At 42.9% G+C, this 24129-nt stretch overlaps 1 protein-coding gene across 2 annotated transcripts; it reads right to left on the minus strand.

The window, feature by feature from the left end:
• Positions 1 to 7899: 7899 nt before the first annotated feature.
• Positions 7900 to 21625, minus strand: NOM1 (nucleolar protein with MIF4G domain 1). Of its 2 annotated transcripts, none has more exons than XR_014943671.1 (11): positions 20770 to 21625; positions 19894 to 20018; positions 19193 to 19388; positions 17031 to 17354; positions 16459 to 16569; positions 15542 to 15709; positions 14794 to 14915; positions 11304 to 11372; positions 10826 to 10957; positions 9718 to 9827; positions 7900 to 8877 (listed from the first exon to the last, which is right to left on the minus strand). XR_014943671.1 is itself a non-coding variant. In XM_032442975.2 (11 exons), exons 1-11 carry the CDS (start codon positions 21613 to 21615, stop codon positions 8700 to 8702), a joined length of 2445 nt encoding a protein of 814 aa, XP_032298866.1. In that variant the 5' UTR covers positions 21616 to 21625; the 3' UTR covers positions 7900 to 8699. The 2 variants fall into 2 exon arrangements, 1 of the variants encoding a protein (XP_032298866.1); XM_032442975.2 differs by having other exon boundaries at positions 11304 to 11436.
• Between the last annotated feature and the right edge of the window lie 2504 nt (positions 21626 to 24129).

Raw genomic sequence — 24129 nt, forward strand, 5'->3', positions numbered from 1 at the left:
CCAGGGAGGTTGTGGATGCCCCGTCCTTGGAGGTGTTCAAGACCAGGTTGGACGGGGCCCTGGGCAACCTGATCTAGTAAAGGTGTATGTTTGGTGGCCCTGCCAGGCAGGAGGGTTGGAACTACATGATCCTTGAGGTCCCTTCCAACCCGGGTCATTCTGTGATTCTGTGGAACGCATCCTGCTTCCCCCTCGTACGTTTTATACGTAGATCCGTGTTATGTTTTGATTTCGTGCATTTAAAAAATCATATATGCTTTAATTCTTTTTTTGTTTCTTATTGTTACTATTGTTATTCGAATTCTGATTTAATTATTGTCGTTCTTTTTAAAGCATCTTTTTCACAGTCCCTCCTTAACCTTCACTTCCCCCGTTCCGCGGAGTGCAGCCCAGTTTTCCCCATCCCGATCCCGGATTGCTTCGAGCGTCGCTCCCCGTGATGGGATTTAGCGGCACTGCTGTTATTTATGACTTCGCTGCCCGACACTCCGCAGGAATACGCTGTAATTCAAAGCCGTTCCCGGGGTAGAGCATAAATCTGGGCAGATCCCAGGTGTCAAAAAACCTGATCGAGGGAAAACTTGATTTAGGCTGATCGATGCCTGCTCCCCTTGCAGGGAAACAATCGCGTTACGGGCTCTGATTTCAATTGATACAACGATTTCCTTTCGTCTGCAGGCCGCGGGGTTTGGGAAACGTAAAGCGAGAAAAGAAAAAGAAGTGAGGAAAAGGAAAGGGAAGGAAAGGAAAGATGGATTTGCGATTTTCAGTCTCAAATGTGCGATTTTCAGTGCGCAACTTCGGCGCAGCACGGCGGCTTCTCTGCCCCGGAGCCCAAATCTGCCTCTATGGCTGAGATCCATCTGCACCTCCCCCGAAATACCCGGAATCGGACAACTTGCCTCGTTATTCTGAATAACGGTAATAGTCATAATAAGGAGAAAAGAAGAGTAAGAAGTTACATTTTAAATATATATGTATCTATCAATGGCGACCTGAGATCGCACCCTCAAAAAGAACCACACTTCACCCATTAATACCCAATTAACCCCTCGCTAATTAACCACACCGACACGCCGCAGAGCTGTGTGCCCATGCAAAAGCCGCGCAGGGTGCGGGCAGCCGCTGCCGGGCTCCGTTATCAAAGCGCTGTCGGTGCATTGTGTCTGTCTCAATAAAATTAATCTTTTTAAAGCCCGGCCCCTACAAGAATACCTTCAGTGTTCCAGACTACAAGGGCAAATATGTTTTTCAGATTCTGTTTTTATGGACGGATTAAAGTTTATTTTCCATAATAGGGCACCTAATAAAACTCATAAAGCTCTGTCAGTCTTACAGCTGGTGGCCTCATTTAACACTTTCACTTCGTAAATCATTTTACAGCTTACCAGGTGTTTCCAAAACCGAGAGGAGGGGAAGGGGGAGAAGAGAACGAGAAGGGGGCACAGAGGAATTAAACATACTGCAGTCACCCGGCGGCCCCTCTCACGGTGGGATGCAAAGGTGGTGATTCCAATGGGGAGAAAATCCTTTTAATTGGGATTTTCCATTTTGAAGGGCCGAGGCTCACGAACAGAGTGATAAAAGAAATGTGGAGATGGATAAGGGGGGACCCCATTATCCTACGCTGCCCAACTGAGTATCCCCACACATAGCCCAGCATGGCTCTAACCTAGTGCTCAATAGTGATCTTATCCCCTCAGTTGTGATTTAATGACGCTATTTGTTTCCCCACCCATCCTCAGGAGGTAGCAGGGCTCTTAAAGCCTCCCTGTCCTACTCGAGGAGTGGTGAGGTATGAACAAGGACCTGGAGAAGAGGTTTTCCTTTAAAAAAAAAAGCACCGTGCTTTAGGCATGGATGTCATTAACTGGCAATTTCATAAGCATTAAGTGCTAAAACAAAAGAACCCAAATAGGAGCCATATGGTCGAGGTAAACCTGCTAAAAGTCTTTCAAATGGGAAACCATAAATATATAATCCCCCATGAAACTTCTGGGGATGGAATTCCTCACCAGCAGAAGGACTATTGATTATTTCTGAAGCCCAGACTCCTCCACTCATCCAAAGTTAAATGGATTAAATACAGTTTTCATGCAGTGCTCAGGAAGATCCCATCCAACACAACCACCTGCAGTGCCTTTTCCCTGCTGGTGGCACCCATGGCTCATGGAATCATACAATGGTTGGGGCTGGAAGGGATCTCAGTGCCCCTTTTGAATCCCATGAATGGACATACAGAATGAACGATGGAGTAAGAAGCTGGCAGGGAAACGTGGTCTCTCTTTGGCATTGTGTGGGATGAGCAAATTCCATTCTGCTCCCAGAATTCAGGTCTGCCCATAGTTCAATGGCAGCTGAGTATGATTCTGGGAGCTGCTTGGTGACCGCGGTACAGCAGGTTGGTGTTTTGTTTGTAATTTTAACCGGTTTTCATGTGGTCAGCATTCCAGCTAAGGGGTATTGGAGTTATCCTGGATGAGATTAGGCATTTTAGCCTTTTCTATGACTTTTTGCTTTCATAGAATCACAGAATTGAAGGGGTTGGAAGGTTCCTCTGAAGACCAAGTAGTTCAACTTCTGATTTACTTTTTTTCTTGCCATGAAGAATATGCTCTGGGAACTGAACAGCTTCAGCTCACTGAGCCCTGGGGCTGTCGTTGGTGAAGCAATGGAAGTGCCTTTATAGGATGGAATTGCTCACGGTATTCAGGAGATCAGAGCAATCCTTGTCTGATCACAAAGAAAGATGATCAAACCTTGGCTGCCAGCTTCCTTTTGGTAAAGACACAGGTTTCTCTGAGTCATCTCTAACTGCTGACTAACTGATGCTCTCCAACATCAGCAGATGAAGAGAACAACGAGCTCTTGCTTTTGTAAAGCCCCACAGAGCTCCTCAATGTGTAGCTGGAAGCTGAACTCCATTTTACTGCCTGCAGGATATTAGCAAACACATCACAGTTTCCCCTAATTAACCCATCATTTGGAGTTATTATTCACAGGACCTCTGCTGATGTTCTTGGCCGATTGTAACTGCTGGCAGCTGGGGCTCATGGTTGCAGCAGCACCCCTTGTTCTGCCTCCCCCTGCCCAAACCATAGGGATGGAGAATTCCTGTCCCTGTAGGGGGCTGTGGTTGCATCTTCCTGAAGCACAAACCAAAGCAGGCGGTACAGATTGCAGCCTGGGGATGGGGTGCAGGGCTGAGCCCAGCTGGGAGCCCTGTGTCCCCGGGTGCCTTTATGGGAAGGTGAGTGGAAGGCTCCCCTTGCTGATTTCTGCAGCGTAACAGCAGCTGGCAACGTGCAGCGCCCTACACAGACAGCTGATGGCTCATTCCAGGCTTCGACATGATGAATCTCTAAAGCATGTATTGCTGCAGCAGGTGGGTGCAATTTTAGAAATGTTAATGACTAATTACATAAAGGTTGTCTGCAGTCAGTGATGTTAATCACTGTGCTTTTGCCAGGGGTAATTAAGACAGCAATCCAGCAGCACAAGTCAGTGGTTTCCGCTGTCTGAGCTGCCTTCCTCCCTCCCCATCTCCCATCTCCTGCTCTTCTTCAGGGATTTTCCTGCTTCTTTCCACCTTTTAGTCCCCATCTTCCCTGGAATACCTGACTGAGACCAGAAGATGTCCAAGCTCCCACTTTCACTTACTCTTGGTTATGAGGAGAAGCAGATGGGGGCAATGCCAGGCAGAAAGCTGCTGCCCTTGCAGTCCTGCCCTGAGCATCCCAGCACCAAGCTCTGCCCTGTGGGCACTCTGCTGGGACAGCGCGTGCCAGCAGCATCACCTCTCCCTGCCCTCCACTTCATCACCCAGCTGCTCTTTCCAGCTTTTTGTGCCTTTTCATTTGCCTTGGTGACCTCTGCTGAAAGGATCACAGCCACTGTTAATCACTATTGAGGAGCTGGAGTAACAGCTATATGGGATAACAAGGTCTGTTGTTACAAAACTTGTACGCTTTATCCATGTTTTAACCTTCAGCTCATACTCAAGTGCTGTTCAGTGGATTCAGACTGTGTGTCCCAACCATCCAGGTAGCTCAGTTCTTCCACTGACCATCTGTCTGGAGATGATGCCTCAGTTACTGCACAGGCCCCTGTGGTGCTGGTTGATTTAAGGTGGGAAGCTCTTTTATTAGTTGGGGAAATGGCAAAATGCCTGAAAGTGGAAGAGCCACTCCTTGGCTCTTCCAGAACTTCCTCTTTACTACACCCAGATCTGATATTTGAGCATCCATTTTATCAGTGAAGGAATAACACTGGAGAAAGCTCAGCGTGGCTCAGATAGCTCTGCATCAGCCTTGGGCAGCCCCAGCTCCTCCCTGCAGGAGCCATTTTAGGAGAAGCATCGCTCAGCATCCATGGGGGTGTCAAAACCTGACTAAGAAGAAAGGTCTGTTTCTCCTTCAGCAGCTCAAGGGGTGCTCTGAGCTCCCAGACCCAGAGAAGGGCAGTGCCAGAAGCATCAATGGGGTTGCGACATTCCCATATTGCCTTCAGACTGCAGACAAGAAAGCCAAACCCACTCAGTGCTGTAGCAGCGGGCTGCTGCCTCCATCTGATCTAACCATTTAGGTGGGGAAATCTGGAAAGTAAGAATCATCTCGTTGATGCTTTTAGAGCAAGCTGAAATAGAGATTAAGGAAAAAACATCCATCCAGAATGTAAGGCTTTGGCTGAGGAGATGATTTTGTGCATAAGGTGGAAGCTTAGAACATGAAAGTAGGATGATTTTCTTTTCCCAAGGTGAAGCTGAGTACACTCATCTGGATCTCCTGTCTTTGTAGCAAAGCCATGCACTCCTCCCTTCCCAGCTTCAGCTGATTCTTAGTGGAAAACTGTGCCATGCTCAGAAACCTTTCACATTTGGAAACGAAACATTCATTTCACTGCTACTGACAGCAGGCTTTAATAGAACCATTCATAAAGGGTCTCTATTTGTAGTGTTGCCGTGCACCTTTCCTTCCAGTTACCTCATGTTTCTTTGCCATTTCTAAATGTTTTCACTTTAAAGCCTCCCATCCACGCACTAGTTTTCACGAGTCAACCAAGCGTTACGTCCTAGCCCATGAGTTTGAAGATATGTTGGTGCCAATAGGGATACATGAGCATCACCAGAGGGTGAAGGGAGCTCCTCCAGGGGGTGAAGTCACATCTCTACCTATGACTTCCTGCAATCTGTTCCATCCAAAGAGCCCAAGCCTTCTGGAAAAGTGACCTATGGATCTAATTGTCCTATCAAACTGAACCAGAGCAAGTGTCAGATTCTGGACCTGGGAAAGGGCAACTAATGTATTGGATATTAGTGCAGATGTATGTTCAGACTGGGGGATGAAAGGTTGGAGAGCAGCCCTGGAGAAGGGCTGGGTTTGGGTGCTGCTGTGTGGAGCCGGGGTTGGACTCCATGAGCCTTATGGGTCCCTTTGAGTTTGGGATAGTCTGTGATTCTGTGCTGACACTCAAGGAGTCGTTGTGCCGAAAGCTCTGCCGTTTGCATTTGGCAGCTGCTCCCAGGCTGCAGCCCCCAGCACACAGAGTTCACAGCGCGAACCAAGCGATCCCAGATGTGCTGGGAGCACGGTGTTGAGTTGCACACCTTTACTAACAGGGCAGACCTGCTTGCGTTTGCGCTTTCGGAGCACGGTTGCTATCAGCTCATCGTCCCCCCCTGCACGGGACAATGGAAAATGGGAAGTTCAGAAGCTTGGAGAACTTGGAGCGCTCAGGTGCAGAGCTAAAGCCCTGCCAAAAGGACTGGGGATGATTTATCAGCCTCACGCTCAGGCCAAAGCTGAAAACCAGACTTCACTGCCCTGTTAATATTGATACAAAAAACAGAGAAAGGGAAAAACATCATCGGTCAGCTTAAAAGAAAACAAAAATGGAAGCAGTGATAATAGCTGTGAGGGGGTACTACTGCCTAGTTTTAAGTGGGAAACTTTCTGCTGCATAGCTAAAATAACCCCAAGCATCCGGCTAGCAGCTAAAGGCACCTAATGCAAATCCCACTGTTTTCCACCAGCTTGTCACGTGTAAGGATTGGTGCAGCTGCTCGCCTTTCCAGTGTGGGGTATTGACATCAATTAGAAGCCCTTTCCTGCTTCATGTAAGGATTCTGCAGCCTCTTAATTAGTATGAAAAAGGGAACATTATTTAGAGGGCTGTGCCTGCATGAAAGCTTCTCTAAAAGTGTTTTTTTTTACAGTAAGGGCAGTGAAGCACTGGCACAGGTTGCCCAGAGAGGTGGTGGATGCCTCATCCCTGGAGATATTCAAGGTCAGGTTGGATGGAGCTCTGAGCACCTGATGGAGCTGTAGGTGTCCCTTGTCACTGCAGGGAATTGGATCAGACGACCTTTAAGTGTCCCTTCCAACTCATTCTATGATCCTCTGCAAGATCCATTTTGTACATGTGCTACTGAGCATTTACCCTGTGGTAGACAAAGCACTAAGTGTCAAAGCTGTCATACCTTCCCCTAGCAGCTTATGTTCAGCCTGCAGTTCTGCAGGGAGCAGCGTGCCAGCACAGGGCTTGCTGCTGTTATATGGGCTGAGCCCAATTATAGAGGAAGAACACTGGCAGGGCTGCCTTTGTTGGGGATGTTTTTTTCCCCTCCAGGGTTTAAAAGAAGTGTATTGTCATCTCAGCTTTCCTTTCCACATGTGCCTTACAGCCTCAGGATGCAGCGAGTTTTGGCTGCTTTCCTTGGAAATTCAGTTTCCCCCCCCAAAATTTATGTTTGTGCATAAATGTGATGAACGTAAAAGCTGCAGGCAGGTAAAGCCTGCTTCCTTCTGAAAGAAAGCAATAGCTGCAAGAATCAGCCGTGAGTTAGAACAAAACACAATGGATGTTTGGCATAAATAATAAGGCAAGTATGCACTAAAAAAAACCCAGACATTGTAATTTTAGACTGTGAGGTTAAATCCATCTCCTCTAATTGCACAGCAACACCTGCACCGCACCACCTCAGCCAGCTGCAGCAAGGGAATGGGCTCAGACCCATAAAACACCAGGCAGTATTTCCATGGGCAGTGGTGCTCAGTTCTGATCACTGAGTGAGGCTGCACTGAATTCCAGAGAGATGGCTCAAGATTTGCCTTCAAGAGCAAAGCTGTTGTGACCTCCCTGTTAGAGCAATGCATTCGTATGTTATTAAACCACAAAGAAGTTGAAATGCTGGATCCTCCTCAATCCCTGCAGAAAGGTGATTAACCGGGTGGCTGCTGCAGCCCAGAAGGAGTGACTTCTTATCTGCATCTCATGCATTCCAAAGCAGGCACAATTTCTAGAGGCTTGCACAGATTTTCTCCCATGCCCAGCCTCCAAAACTTGACCAGGTTTACCACAGTTGTTTGTAAAGGTGCTGTTTGTGGGCACACCTCAGCATCCTGCCTTCCGTGTCACATAGTCCACTGAGACACAGCACGATGCTGCCTATGCTGCTTCTAATTAGTATGGGTTTTAGAAAGATTTCATACTTTTCCTTCTGTTGCACCTAAGACCCAACTGAGCAAAAATGTGCATTCTAAGTGGTTACAAAATATTCTACATTCACCTTCCATTTAAAAACAAATCAAATATTCTTGTAAGGCTCGTTTGCTGAAGAACTCAAGACTTGCTTGTGGATGCCTTCTGGGAGCAAATCTTCCCCATGGGAACAGATCCAAAGAAAGAGAATAGATCAGTGGTAATAAATGCAATTAGGAAGTACCGTAACTGATGGGACTGCTGAGCAGCCGAGGGCAAGCCTGCCATAGAAATTAACTGGCAGCCCTCATACAGGTAGATGCAGGTACTTACTGTGAACTTGGGAGTGCCCCCCACATTTCAGGTCACTCCCCTGCTGGGAATCCAGCTGGAATAAAGACAACATGAACAGCAGAACACTTCAGAAAATCAGTTTCATGTGTAGTTGTGGGATGACAAAGTAATCTGAGTGTTACACAAAGAAACATACACAATTTTTAAGGCATTTGAATGGGAAGTGGAAGCAAACCCTAAAAGAAGATATTCTCTGACTAAAAGACTGCTATTGTTCACGGCTAGAAAATCTGATTAGCACAAAGAATAAGACTGGCAACTCCAACGTTAAAGCTGAGAAAAACAGGTTAAAGGAGTATAAAACTCTGCTATAATCTCTGCACCCAACATAACTGGGCTAAGTCAGATCCTCAAGTCTTTTTACTACAACAATTCATAGAATTAGTTGATCGATTCAACACTTTAAGAGGGAAGTTACTTTCTTCCCAAAGTGACTCATCAGTACTTGTGCCATCTAGTGGCTCACTCCTCCAGGAAAATGCACTGCTAGTTATTAAAAGCCTTTGGTTAAGGCTGTTAACATACAGCGGTCAGCATCCTGAAAGTCTGAAATATGCACTGTTGAACACCACTGCTGACCAGGAATACGGCACAATAGAATCCAACCTCTTCTCCAGATACTTGTCTACACGAAGTACCCACACTTAAAGGGACATGACAAAAAAAACACCACATTTTCCCTTTCTTCAGAAACACCTTATGTGGCCTTCAGTTAATCCAGTAATTAGTGTGCTGGGCACAGTTTCCATCACAAAAATGGATACAAGGCTCTCCTCATTCCCAATAATTAGGGTCTGAAAGACTAAACAAGCTTTGCAGCTACATGCAAACCTAGTTTTTCTGCACGTTATACTTGATAAACATAACTACAGTTTGAATTTGGATTCTTTTGCTTGCAAAGCTTTGCTTGCAAGTTCAGCTCTTTCTTTTAACAAGCCAGTTTCTTCATCACTGTTTTGGACTTGTGCATTTTTCAGTAAGAAGTGGGTAAGGAACAATTTCAAGCTTTCCCGTAGCATTCCCAGTTTGGGATTGTCAGATATCCTGTAGAGATATAGATTAAAACATAGTATTAGACTTCTACAGTTACATTACAGATAACAAACAAACAACACCCCAAAACCAAAGCAAACACAGAGTTCGAAATTCCTCATGTTACAGCAAAATAGTTGAAACAACTTCCCCCTAACTTTGTATGATGTTGTGACTGCAGTACAACTTACCTCCAGGGGGAAGGTGTAAACTATGGCTGTCTCCACTACAACCAAAACGTTGGAACTGCATTTTACATGGGTGTACACAGATATGTTTATAGATTGTAGTGCACTGGGTGAAATGGAAGCATCAGGGCAATGTTTTAGCCCATTCAAAAGAGCTGATGTCTTTTGAACACTATGGAGAAGGATTTATTAGAAGTTCCCTGTCCCATGTATAACAATAAGATCTTCCACACAATATTCTTTAAGAACAATAAGCAAAACAAAACCTTAAAGCTTTCCCTCATTAGTGTAAGAAAGAAAGAAAACACTAAGGAAAGATTACTAAAGAAATCTACCAGCAAAGACTGAAACAGCGCACACAGATGGCAAAGCAATAAGGTATGCAGGGTTACGGAGCTCTGCTCATGGAAATCCTATGAAACATACATAATAAGGCTTTCAGATATTCAGTGTGATACCTTTCACAGCTGTAGGTGTACCACAACCTACACTAACAAACAACTGATACCTGCTGCCCCCCCACTTCCAGCTTCCCCCAGGCAAGTTTACTTATCAAGAGTGGACGTCTGGCCTTTGAAAAAGGCAGTGTATAATTCCAAACAAAATAGGCAAATCTCTTATCTTTCTAAATAACCACTAATGAAAAGATTCTCTGATGACTTACCTCCCGAAAATATCATTAATGTCGTCACCATCTGTTTTGACTAACAGCGTGCTTAGTACTTGTCGCAAGAAACGGACTTTGGGTTTATCTAGATCACCAAATTCAATTACCTGGTTTAGAATAGAGAAAATTCATTCAGCTCAAGTATTTCAAAGAACTGAATCCTCTTCACAGTGAACAGAGCTCTTAGCAAACCTACTGGCCTCCCATATATACTGAGTTTGAGGTTTGGCACAGAAGAATGATCTGAGCACACTGCCTCCATAAAGCCAATCAAAAAGGAAACAGTCACGTTTCTAAGGAATAACCCATCCAGCAGTAACAGAGTATAAGTATATACATTTTCAATTAGATAAATGCTTCAGAAGCACCTAGAACAATCTAGAATATTGCCTGCTTATCGCATTGCAATCACTCTTCTAAATAAATTCTACAGTCTTCTCATTCTGAAATCCAAGCACTCTGTACATTTCTTCCTGGTCTAATAAAAACCAACAGCAACTACAATGCATGGCACAAAATCCAAAGCCTGCTAATGAAATGGCCTCAGTTCCAAATCTTATAAATGTTCTACATACGGAATTCTACAGGGATTGTAAGGCTTTGTTTACCCTGTACATGTAGTGGTACACTACACTGTCTTTGGCAACAGCTTTGAGACCCAAATCACCTGTTCCAAGGCAGCTTCTCAGTCTGGCAGAGCAGCACCACTGGTTCCCTGGGTTATGTCAGTACAACAGATACATCCCCCATGAATTAGGGACTGAAGGGCAGCACAGCACACGAGAAGCCCAGGCTTGATGCAGAAGCCATGATGGCAAGGCAGTTACCCAAGCCTACTAGGTCCAATTAATTGATTACCAGATGCAAAGATGTTTCTGCATTGTGTTCTTCAGGATTTTTGTATGCCTAGGCCACCTCAGGCTCCTTTATCCCCAAAGGACAGTGTTAGTGTAGTCAGTGAAATTAATCTGCTTATTTTAGAGCAACTTTCGTCTTTATGGCAACAAGCAGCTAAAGCACCATTTGGGTAACAGAATATACATTTTACACAGAACTTGTAAATGCAAGGAGAGCATACATCTATTTTTAAGTAAAATACACCAACCTTGAGAACCGAAAGTGGCAATGACTTTGTCCTTACTAAGTGAACCAACAGCGATACCAAGTTGGAGATGGCACTGGCTGACAGGTTTCCCAAGTCTTTGATTTTATCCCAAATACTAAACTGAAACGTCACCTAAATATCGCAGAAAAAAAAATGAAACAAAACCAAATGACTGTTTAAGTGAGAAACAGCAAAATCTTTGGACCTTCTATTCTTTATGAGTCTTCTGTTAACCAGGAAATATTTGATCAGACAGTTCAATTCCTTTCCATATATGCAAAACAGAAGAATGCAAACCTGAAGAAGAAGACATTTTGTTTCCTACTCAGGTGTGACTCGGAGTATATCTTGCTGAATACATCCCCATATACAAGGAGAATCTTTCCTTGGGATAATGAGATCTCAACAGGCATCTACTGTCAGACATTTAGTAACTGTCTCACTACAACAATGGCACCGAAAGTAGAAACTTCTTTACCTGAAATCGTCTTTCATATCCACAAAGTTTGCTAGCCAAAAATGCATAGAAGGGGTTATATGTCTTCTCCTGTAAGCAGCAATAAAGGACAACGTGAACAATTTCTCTCTCCTGCTGATCTTTCAACCCAAGCCTAAAATTTAGGCAAGAGAATGAAAATAGTTTAGTAAGGGGGAAAAAAAACAGTCAACATTTTTAGTACCTTCAAAACAAAACAACTCACAAAAAAAACCCACAGACAAACCTCATGTTGAGAAGTTCTTACAAAGTCCTGAAAGCACTGAACAGAATCAAACCCTTTAAACTATAAGCTAAGTCAGTACTTTGGTATGGCAACATCAAAGTGTTGAAGCATTAGTGGTGTTAAAGAAGTGGCTGCAAAAGCAACACCAAAATGGACAGAGGTGGAGTGATCCAAATGTAATTACTTCCTGGATAGGGAAAAGTAGCCCACTCCGTGTTTGAAGCTTTCCACAAAGGAAAACAGAGGAGATGACCGGTCATCATGGAGTCTGTCATTGTTTGCACCTTTGTGAGCAGAAATACTGCAGCAAGCACTGCAACCCAATGTACCAATACAGAAGATAAAGTACTGGTACTGTAGTATCAATCTATAGTATCAAAACAAAAGCAAGAAAACAATATCATTAGGAAGTTACAGTCTGTCTCTTCACATCAAGGCCAAGGACAAATAGCCTTCCCACTTGAACATTTGACCACTCTGAGAGAGGGCTGAGGCACTTTGGCAAGGAACAGCAACTAACTCACTATGCACCTGTTCTTGTGAATAATATGATTTAGCTTCCAGGGCTGTCAAACACTTGGCAGCATTAAAACCAATTAAAATGAAGAATGTTTAATATTATAATCTGAAAAATGTCAAACAAAATTATTTTCATTGCTTCAAGCTTAAGTTTCTTATGGCATCAATATAACTCAAATGTATTTTGTAGCAAAGTTCGACCCCACTGGAACTCGCTCTACAGTCTGTAGGGTACAGGCTGTCACAGTTTGAGCTAACAGCCATTGGCTGTATGCTCCTCCAGACACCTGCCATTATATTTGATCATAGATATGTACCAGAAAAAATACTGTCATTCAGTCAAAGAACAGAATTTAAGGTTTTACAACTGAAAAAATTGAGATGATTTCTAGGTTTGTTTCTAATAAGCAGTGAAAACTTAAGCCTTTTTTCCCTAAACAAAACAGCACCGTAACTGCTACATCTGGGATATCATTCACTTGCTCTCCTATCAGCCAAAGTGTGTCTGAGTTGGTTACAGAAGTCTTTTCAGAACGAAATACACAAGTTCTCAGCTATCTGGAACATATCTAAGAGATGAAGTTACACTGCAGTCACTAATTTGGTATAGTCTCCTTTTCCTTATTCATTACCACTTCTAACACAACTTAGGTATTTTGGAAGTACTCATGTTGCCAAACATTTGTAACCAAGTAAAGCAGAGTTTGGTTTTGTTCTTATCTTCACTTGTGCAGAGCCCAGCAGTACTACTTCTTTTCAGACCTCGTATTCCTAAATAACTTCACTATACAGCTGTACAGATTTCAGAAGGCTGGTTATTTTCAATAAAGAAGCTGCAATCACCCCACCTATTAAATTGCTCAAGAGGTACAACACTTCTTGGACTTGCTAGTCTTGATCACTTTAAACATTTCCCTCTATACATGAAATAACTACCTCTACAGTAGATATTTTATCACCGACATAAGCCTGCCTCCTCCAAGCAGACTAGGTATCATCAGCTGAATCTCACAACTATCATTGGCTCCAGATCAAAAACAGCAACTTTCAGTATCACCTTTTAAAAGTTGATACAGGCGATTACAGCAGATACAATCATATACTCATTACTCTGAATTGCACAACACAGCACAACAGGATATCTAAGACCTCTACAACTGTCCCAGTTTTTCTGTGAAATGCAGAGCTTTCCCAGTTCTTCAAGTCTATGAAATAACTTAAGAAGTTGCCTGTTCATCTAATTTAGAAGCACTCATCTCCCCTCCAGTGTGAGTGTGTGGTTTGGTAAGGATGTGCAGCCTTTCAGATAATGAAATGGATCAAGTCTCACCCTGGCTCCAGTCATGTTCTCAACACTCACATGCTGAGCCACTTCAGGGAGCAGTTCTGGCTACAATATAATGGCTTGCTTTAGTTGAGAGGAGGAGAAAGAAGCAAGTTAGAGCAGCCTGGATTTAAAACAGTTTAAATCAGCATTTCACCACACCTCAATTCTGCCAGAGACCTAGCAGCAAACGAATCAACAAGTGCAATTAAAATACATCTCTATGTGTTCTTCATGGTCTTCCTCAAGAGACTGACATGAAACATATAAATTTCCAAACTCCCTGGAAAACATGTTCATAACGAAGTTAATTCCTTCAGTGACAATTCTCTGTACTCTCCATTATGCTCTGCCAGATGCGGGCAGATTTTAGAGTCCTCCTCTATCTGCATTTGCTGCATAGAAATCAGTATAGATGCACATCAGGCAATCTGCAGACGTAGTTCTTCTGACAAGCCTGTGTGTATACAGATTTGTATACTAGTTTAAATAGCACAGATGAGAAGCAAGGATCAATTTGCAAATTGAGCTACCAGGCCTTGGCAAGAACTGCAGCAGCAGCAGCTAATTTCTTTTAATTGAACAAGGCCATATTAAGATATTGGAATGATTCCACTGCAGTCTTAAATCCAAGCTGTGTTTTGCAGAAGTGGCATTTAATCAAATATTAGTTGACTTTATTACAGAGCCTGTTTTGGTTTGGTTAGCAAATTAAATAATTGCATGCCATCCTGGTAGAACAATTCCTTTGAATTACAAGTCTGCGACAGGAAAGCTCAGACCTGATCTCCCCCTTACTAAAGGCTTGCAATCAATATTCTGACAAGACACAAAGAATAACTTAGTCTGAACCCTCCCCTGATCACAGCCTTCTAAAATGCTGTTTGCTAAGTGTTGTGGAAACTGGTCTTAACGTGATACGTGACCCTGGAGCAAATCCAAAGCTGATAAATTCTCCAGGATAGATACCTTCTGCAGGAGGGAAGCTCAGGTGCTAGAACACTACTACAAGTATGCAGAGATGCATAAGGTGGCAAGAGCAAGTCTGCAACAGACTGGGATCTGCTAGACTGGCATCCATATTTTTGCAACAGAAAAAACATAGAGCCTCCTTAAATCAAAAGAAGACATAAATCACAGTTCTGGACATGAATGCCAATAAAAAGAGCTACTTACTTCCCCTGATTGCCAGTCAGTTCTGCCTGACCCCTTGTAGTCCTTACAGAATTTTGATTCCCCTCTCATCCTTTTATCCATCCTCATGAGGATCCGCACAATTACACACTTCTGTGATCATATTATTGATTAAATGCTGCTAAGTCTAGAACAGCAATGTTAAGTTTTCCTACCCAGCTAATGCTAGTTTTAGTACTGGGCTTTCTTCTGACCTAGTCAGTACTTACTTAAGTAGCTTTTCAAAGGCATCCATGAAGTCTTCACTTGTCATCAGCACACAGAAAATACTTCTCCTGATATCAGTGTTCATCCTCTGCTTACGAGCAAGCTCCATTATCTTTGAACTCACCTGAAAAAAAGAAAAAAAGCTTTCAATAAAGCTATTTCTGCACAGCCTCCAATAGGAGCATTAATGAAAATCTCCAGTAAATGGTAAAGCATGAATCCAAAGGTCCTGAACTTTTGTCCAATAAAGGTATAGGCGTCATCAGGAGCTTTTTCAACTATGGAAATCTAGTTTAATTGTGCCAATTATTTTTAAGAAGTGCTTTACTAACATATGGGACCATGCCATTACCATCTCAACAAATTACTTTCAGAATCAGCTTAGATATACACCACCCATAGACAGACAACATTACACGTAAGAATTCAAATCATCAGCTCTACTTTAAGCATCTCCTTCTGTTTCACGTAACAAGTTACTTTTGCAGCACCACAGTTAAAATTGCACAGGATAAAGAGGAAACAAACTATAACAAAGTATTATGAGAATAATAGCTCTTATGAAGGTCGTGAGTCCAACAGTTAAGAGCAGAACTTAAAATTCAAAAGTTTTATCTTACAGGAGCCTACAAAAACTAAAACTACAAAGTAGTTTTTGTGGGCTCCAAAATGAGTTATTCACCTCTATCAAGAACATTCAGAAGAACACAGACAACAATGGGATTTATAACCACTCCTGCTGGGATTTACCTTCCCAATATGCAGTTTTTGCTGAGTCTTGCTGTCTGTGTTATTGATCATTGGTGCTCCACTCCAGGATGAGCCTATGATCCACCAGCGACCGACTCGATCTGCATTGAGGAGGGACTCCAGGGAGACACGGAGCTGTGTTTCTTTTCCAGAACTACTGCTGTGAACCTTGAAGAACAAAAACAATGTTTTTGAAGATTAAGACACTTTATCTACTTAATATTACTTTTAACTAAACGCTACAAATAAACAAGGAAAAGCTAATCTCCAAAAGATCTTTCATTTAATTTCACCATCTGTTCTTCCAAGCAACAATCTGAAGAAAATTCACTAATTTTTCTTTAGCTGTAGTTTCTCAAATAGATGAAGTTGATCAAATCCGAACTGAAATCAAAACTGAATTGTTTTAGACACCATCCACAAGGCTCCCAAATACGAAAATATGGAAAGAATAAAGCAACACATGAAAGTTTTCAGAACTTCCAGAATTATGGTCAATTTAGGAGCAGTATCTGCATCCATGCATAAAAAAGTCTTTGGAAGAAAAGAACCTGTCATGATGACTCATTTGTTCGACACAACTGTTAAACGTTCCACAATCTCTGTCATGGTCAGAGACATGGACTTTGCCTCAACATCTTTGATTAAGTATTACGTAATTTAGCAGATTGTTCTGATTGGCAGGAGATTGTTCAAGTTCTAAAGTCATTTTTGACCACAAGAGATTAAGACTGTTAAAAGGACTCCCAAATACTCCTTTATATACACACACAACATACATATATGTATTCCATAAACACAACTATCTTCTCTACTACACATTACACACTTTATTATCATCATCGAATGACATAAGCCAGAATTGATTATCTGTAGTGCAAGAGCAGCTATACTATATCTGTCAACAAAGTTCTCACCAATGTTCTTTGCAATTTGCGGAGTTTTTCAACTGGTTGAGGGTCATAACCAGGAATCTTACGCATGTCGTTATTCCTCAGTGCCAACATGGTCTCTAGCATAAAACGAACCTACAGGGAAGAGAAATATTTATAGGAATTCTGTGCTGCAAGATAATAAAGTAGAATATGTGTTTTGAAAATAGTGTTCTGTGGGAATAAGGAACTGATCTGGCAGCGTACTTTGAAATTCGGATGACATGGATACAAACACAGAGGAGGATGTTTACTTTAACTCCTATTGTATTCGTTTGGGTTCAAGCTTGAATTCAAAGTCTTAGCTGCTAAACACCAAACTTTTTGAAGTGTAAAGGGTAACATGAAACAGAGGAATTACCCACTGCATAACACACGCAACAGTTCTAGTTTCACCAGTTGCAAGATAGATAAGGAGAAAGTAAATAACTAAATGCAATGATTGAGCTCTAACTGGGAACCTGGAATACAGCAGAAGGTGATCTGTTAAATTAGCACTTGTACCCAAATACTTATCAAGGCTGATTCAGAAAAAAAAATCCTTCATATACACATACCCTAGTCTGATCCTTAAGTTCCTTCTCTGCTGAGTTTGCTTTGCTCTGGGCTTCACTGATCAGGTCCTTCAAAGCCAACGCATCATCTTTTCTCAAGGAAAAGCCCACGTTTTTCAGAAGAAACAAAATGAGTTCAATATCTTTTTCGGTGAAACTGCTAACAAGTTTCTTCAGAATATCAAAGATCAGCAGGCAATGAACTACGTGGAAGTTATAAAGGTGAGCAATCAAGGCAAGCAGATTTTCACATTCTTTCCCTTCAGCATCACTGCGACTGAGTTCATCAAACTTCTTCACCACAGCTTCCAAAAAGTGAGCACCGACCTGGCAATAGTTCCATTAAGGAAAGAAATAGTCAGCATTTAAACACTGATAGATCGTACAGACATCTGCAACACATTCATTTCAGGGGCACTGATATTATTAATTTTAAAGAAATATTGTTGCTCCTATCTACAAATATGGGTGCACTATATATATATAATAGGGTTACATTTTCTTAAAGTGTGTGTTGCTTAACCTCATATATGCCTCACAGATGCCTTTTAAAGTCTGTGCAAGAGACCCAGCTGAAAAAAAATCCCAGAATCTGTATTCATGAGGAAAAAAAAGAATGCTAAGGAATGGAATTAAAAAGCTTATTGAAGCATAGTTAGGTAATGAACACATCACTGCTAGGGTTCAAACATGACTACCCTCAGCCCACTCTCCTCATCATTACTATTGCGGTAATATTAGCTGGTTGTTTGCTTTTTATTGCTTCATCTGTACATCCTGGCAGTAGCACTGACTTGCATGCTAAACCTCCAGTAACTGAAGATTAAACTATCCAGCAATCCCACTGCACAAATGTGTAAACACAGCTTATAGAATCTTAACTTGCGCACTGACCAAGCTAATCCAAAATGCAGTTGTGTTACACTTGTGTGTAACGCATACACTAGATTCCTTTTATGGAAGAAAAAACCAAAACAACCCTACAGTACTTCATAATATAGTTAAACACTACAAACTTACTGTAGGGGAATTACCAGGACACAGCTTGAACTGGTGACTGAGCACCTGGTGAAGGGGTGTGGCTGACTCAGGGAGCACCGGTAAATTGTTTGTACCTGCACTCCACATTGGGCTAGAAGGGACCTAGGGTGGAGTCCCCCTGGGTTCATACAAGGACCAGCCACTGAAAGGAGAGCATCTCTTAGATCTGGGCTGCTTCCTCAGGTGTGCTATGTAGCTAGAAAGCCCCTTCACCAGCTGGGTGAGTTCTGTTCTTTCTGTGTATGGCTATTGGTCTACCTGTGAATACTCTGTCTAGTTATTGCTGAGAACTTGTCTGAAACGATTTTGCTTCTTTGCAAACAGAACACTTATAATCAAAGGTACTGAGTAAGAGGATCATTTGTATGTAAAGCAGTCTGCCTATTATACAGTAAGTTTCATCTTCTGAGCAGAATACCTTTCTCTTCTTAAAGTGGCATTATAGTATCATGTGTTACTTGTATTAACAACAGCCTTCCAGAAAGCAGAGAAACAATAAGTTTAACAGCAAGGCTGCATAGGGAAGTTGGTGCAACTGCATTAATCTGATATTTAATATGGCTTCAGAGACCAGTTATTATCTGGTCAACAAATACATAATGAAGAACTTACATCAATGCAGTTTGTGCCCAGAGATGTAGGATGAGAATGTAATAAGATTGGATGCTGAAACACCTCAATTCTCTAAAGAAAATATCACTGAAATTAGCTCAAATATGTCCTTTATAATTTCAGCTTCCTGACGCTAAACAAGATGTATTATGTCTCAATCATCCATTATCTTTAAAAATACAGAAAAGTCTCAACTTCTGGGAAAGCTGCTATAATTCCTTAAGTTTTTGATGTTTTGAAGTCACTTATACCTCGCTATGATTTGCACTACTGGGCTTTAAGAGAACAAAAGGGACTTTTTCCACTGATGTGGAAGGACTTCTGTAACTATAGAGTCTTTCTTACCTTTATACACAGTGCACAGGTATTCTCATATGCTCAAGAGAACATCTGTTCAATGCCAGATGCTATTTAGTGACACGCAATCAGAAACTAAAAGGCATTCCAAAGTACCAGCATGCTCCCAACTTGGATCATTCAACAGTATTAGCCCCAGCCCCCTGAGGAATTACCTCAGTTCCTACTGTATGGTGAAGAATGCTGACCAAGAGGACATGTTCCATCATCAGTCTTGCAGGCATGGCAACTGCAGTAACGCAAGCATTCATAAGGATACCTGTTAGAGTTTCATTCATGTCCTTTCTACTGTTGGCCATGTAGAGCTCTTCCAGCTGTCCACTAATGGAGGACATATTTGGCTCACTTAACCTGTTGAGAAACAAAATTCAATGTTTGCTGTTTTGCCTCTTTGCACTATTGCACCATTTTCAAGGTATCCAACTCGCAACGTGTTCTTAAGCCCAGCTAGTTCCTCTAAAATGAGCGAGAAAGTGAATCTAATGGACCTCTTGTATTTTGCTGTGTTCACTGAACTAAAACCCCCACACAGTGCACTGGTGGGGGAATAGTAAGGATCTCCCAGTGCAGGGCTTTGTTTAATAGGTGTATTGAAATTGACACTTGGAGAATTATAGCTGCTGTAGGGAATTCAGCCCAAGCTTAAATTTATTTGCTAGGTTTTTCAACTTCTATAACTACCAACTGTGAAGAATTCCTATCAACAAAGACAATTATTAATAAGGATAGCAGACACGGCTGCCAACTTAAAAACGCTTTGCAAAGACAAAAGTTCACATCCACGCCACTTTTCTTTGAGTGATGAGCACTGTCACATAGAATCAGAAAGATTAACGACTCGTCCTTATTACATTACCTATTAATGAGACCATTCACCATTTTCTTCAGCCTTCCCAATTCTTCTCTCTTCTTGTCATCGACTGCCTCCTGAGCTTTTCTCACTTGAGGGGGAATGTACTTTGTAGCACCGTCATTATGATCCTTAGCAAGAAAACAATCAGCAGATGAGATTAGCATTTAAAACATGTGAACTGAAGTATACATTTCTATTTGAGATTAATATATCAGACTTTTTGCTAAGTGTATTGTAACTAATGCCAATGCAACAACCTCATTCAGGGAGTAGCAAGTTACTGCTTATGATCAGCTTGAGGGAAGCAAAAGAACCTACCTCTCCCCCTCATGTGAAGTTTTAAGTAAATTACTTCTAATAAAACTGACATCTTAGGTCTCTGGTTTAACCAGACAAACTGAAAGGTTTCACACAGGTGAAAGCCTCAGCTGCAGCAGTGCTATCAGTGCCATGTGGTTAAATAACGTTTGGCTTCCTCTCCTCCACTTGCCCTACAAAGCCAAACACAAGCAGAATATCTGGGATCCACAGGAAGAAGGGGAACTCCATTTTCCCATGTGTATTCATTGTCTTGCAGGCCCTTTACAATCTTAGGCAAGTGCTTAATGTGGCTCTGGGACGGTGGCACTTTTGTTCCTTTTATTTGTTGACTGTGTGTACACAAACAAGGCTTTATGTGTTGGGGTGCAAAGTGCCAGCGTGTGCCTTTAGAACTTGGTAGCTTGGAAGTCAATACTGTTGCTGGACCCAGTATGGTTTTCACCACCACCTCTCCACGCTGGTCAGACAGCAAACACCAGCACTTTGCAGAGGTGACGTCAGGTCTGCTTTGCACATACTCTGAGAAGCAAGTTTGCATCTCTCAATCTAGCTCCCTACCTCTTGCTCTTCCTCCTCCTGGTCCGAGGCCTCACTTCTCTCAGGCATCCCACCATCCTCAGGGGATGAACTCTCGCTGTCCCACTGCCCTTCCCCATCTGACTCCTCGAAGCTGTCAGAGGCCTCAGCCGGGTCTTTCTCTGCCGGGTCCTCCTCAGCCTTTTTAGGGATTTTCTCAGCCTTTTTAGGACCCTCCTCTCGCCTCCTCGGCTCCGGTTCCTCATCGTCGCTGCTGTGGCAGAGCCCTGCGAGGCTGGCGCCGGATCCCAGCGCACCAAGCACGTATCCCAGCCCGTCCCTCATGAAGCTCTGCGGCAGCTCCTCAGCCGCTGCCTCCCCTTTCTTCCTACGGCGCTTGCCGAGCCTCAGCTGCCGCTCCAGCCGCCGGATCTCCTTGTCCTCCTCCTCGTTGGCCTCCAGCAGTGCCCGCTTCCTCGACGAAGCGATGGCAGAAGGCCGCGGTTCCTCTAGCGCTGCTCTGGGCGCTTTGTGGGGTGGAACCTTCTCCTGCCGCTTTGGCTCCGGCTGCTTTTTCTCGGCAGCCGCGGGTTGTGCAGCAGGAGCCGGCCGGGCCATGGAGGCGATGTCCCCCGTCACTCCACGTTGGAGAAGGCGGCGGCGGCTCCGCTTCAACCTACGCTTCTCCTTCTTCGCATCCCGCCGGCTCTTTCGGCTCGGTCTCTCCGAGCCTTTCATAGGGTGTTCAGGAGGCGGCTGTTCTCCGGCCGCCTGCACGAACTCCTGCACCGCCAGCCGCAGCCTGTCCAGCTTCCCGTCGCCGCGGCGAGCGCGGCCGGCCGCCCGCTTCATCCTGCCCTGAGCCACGCCGCGCCTGGGAGCCGCCATCTTGGGGAACAGCGGGGCTTCACTTCCGCATCCCGGGCGCCGATTGGGGCTGCAGCGCCCCCTGCTGGGCCGGAGTGCGAGCAGCAGTTCGCTCTCCTTGTCTTACCACCACAAATGCTGCTAAGGTGTCTCTTCCCTTCTTTCTTACAGAATCACAGAATTATCAAGGTTGGGAAAGACCTAGAAGAGCATCTAGTCCAACCATTACCAATACTCCCAGGCTAAATCATATTCCTCAGCACCACATCCAAGCATTTCTTGAACACTCCCATGGTCGGTGACTCCACCACCTCCCTGGGCAGTGCATTCCAATGCCTGACTACCCTTTCTGAGAAGTAATACTTCCTGATGTTCAGCTTGAATCTCCCCTGATGCAGCTTAAAACCATTCCCTCTAGTTCTATCACTGATTACACGAGAGAAGAGGCAACTTGTCTGTCATTTCTGCGGTCAGAAGGAGTTAGATGTCCTGTGTCCCTTTGCTGCTGTCAGCAGGAAAACTAATTGGAAGCTTGATCTTATTTTGAGTCTCTTATTCTTCCCTCCATGCTTATGTAATCCACTGAGCGTATGCATTTGGCCCCGTGGCTGTGTCCTCTCCTCTAGCCAACTTTGAAATCTCATGGTGAGTTTCAGTCGTGTTTGGCAGTTCCCAAAGAGAGTTCAGTTCTCCACAATACAGACTTTCCCCAGAGTTCCCATTGTAGGGGAAAGAGTTTCTCAGCTAAACAAAACTTAGGCATTAATATACATCACAGAAAATCCAGGCAAAGGAAACCCTGCATATATGACTCAGACTCAGAAAGAGGATCAGTTTTGAATCTCCCGTGGGTACCAAATCCATATGAAGTCAGGCTTTGTTATTTTTTTCTTTCATGTTGCATTCCTGAACTCTTCTGAGCATTGAAGTACTGGAAAAAAAAAATCAGTTTTAGCTGAAAATTTAACACGGTATTATTATTCTACAGATTATTTTTGCTTTTCTATGCATGTTTCCATGCTTTCTCGATGACATCATGTGTCCTGGATGACCCCATGCTTCAGAAATCTGACATTCTCAAGGCTGATGTATAATGAATCTCTCCCTCTCAGTGACAAAATATGTTGTGTTGATTTGTCGAGGCACTCCTTTTGCTACATTTTCAACTATATATTATGCTCTGATTTATTGCTGCTCTGCTCCTTCTTCATGCATAGACAGCTCACATGCATTTTGCATCCTATTTATAGATTTATTGATAATTCTGCTCCATCAGCATGCCAGAATGGTGGCTAAATACATCTGAATATAATTTGAGCAAACATTAGATGCTTTTAAAACTAAGATTTGCATCCTCCTTCTGTCTCATTGTGTAATTTGTCATTCAGGGCAACAGGGCTTTCCAATAATGGGAAATCTCATATCTCTTCAAAGATAGAGAATGCTGATGTTTGCCACCTACATGATCACCAACAGCTCGTGCATTGGAGGAAAACGTGTATTTTGCTGAATATATAATCCAAAATTTGGGTGAAAACAGACCTTCTACTTTAGCAAGAAATATGGAAGTAGAATAATCATCACTTCTTGCAAACACTTCCTAAGAATTAAGGTAAAGCAGAACTTCAGAGGAAATCTAAAAGCAATCATCAAGAAAATGCTATATTGAAAGAAATGACAGTCTGCATAGATTGATATATCATGCAAATCTAGGGATGCCGTATCTAGATAAATACATCATAACAAGTAGTTCAGATACTGCTCTAGAACTTTGTGGATTACTGTTTTACATTTACCAGTTTGGCTTCTAGTATGCAGTAAAAGCAGTTTTCTTGTCATGATGTTATAAGAAGCTCTTAAACCAGTTCCAGCTTCCTTGTGTCATCTAAACAGAAGGGGAGAAATTCACTTTCCACCGTACAGATTTCACGTTTAGATCTCTGCATCACATCAGCATCACTTTGCAAATCTGAATTTGGAACCGGGGGAACGTTTTGTAATTGCTCTTTGTTTTGACAGTGATCCCACAGCAGAGAACAAGCAGTAAGGGCAGGTTTTGTATTTAGAATTAAATTGAACATAATGGCATGATTCACTGGAAATGAAACTTCATATAGAATTGTTGCTTCCGCATGTTTTTGCTTTCTGCTGAGATAACCTTTGTTAGCAGATGTCATTTGCTATTAAATTTTATTCATGGATTTTCTTTTTATTTCCCCTTGCAGAATGATTTGGATACCCATCCTTTAGCCATCTGTCTGCTGTTTTTCCTGGTCGCTTCCCACAAGTCAGGAAGATGTTATTTAGTGTCTGTATTACACAGATAGGTAAATACTTGCTCTTTTGTAATTTGCTGCTATTGAGAATAGCTTGTGATTTATCAGCACAGGAAATATCTATGTTGTTTCAGGAAGACTTTCAGGTTGATTTCACAGGGTCATTCTTTGTTTTTATCCATGGAGAAAACAGTCTGATTCATGTAAAGAATATCTTTCTAAGTCCAAAGACTTTTTTGACTCTAGAGTCTGAAAAGTT

The sequence above is a fragment of the Coturnix japonica genome, chromosome 2 (assembly GCF_054131305.1).
Source record: "Coturnix japonica strain WE chromosome 2, WE-NBRP24, whole genome shotgun sequence".
Classification (NCBI taxonomy): Eukaryota; Metazoa; Chordata; class Aves; order Galliformes; family Phasianidae; genus Coturnix; species Coturnix japonica.

Excerpts from the sequence above, each read along its gene's own strand:
- NOM1 (XM_032442975.2), bottom strand. The coding sequence starts at position 21,615 with ATGGCGGCTCCCAGGCGCGGCGTGGCTCAGGGCAGGATGAAGCGGGCG. Across the intron at positions 16,570-17,030 it reads AACTTAAGGATCAGACTAGG|GTTCGTTTTATGCTAGAGAC; the intron begins GTATGTGTATAT and ends TCTTCCCTGTAG. Across the intron at positions 14,916-15,541 it reads AAAAACTGCATATTGGGAAG|GTGAGTTCAAAGATAATGGA; the intron begins GTAAATCCCAGC and ends TCTTTTTTTCAG.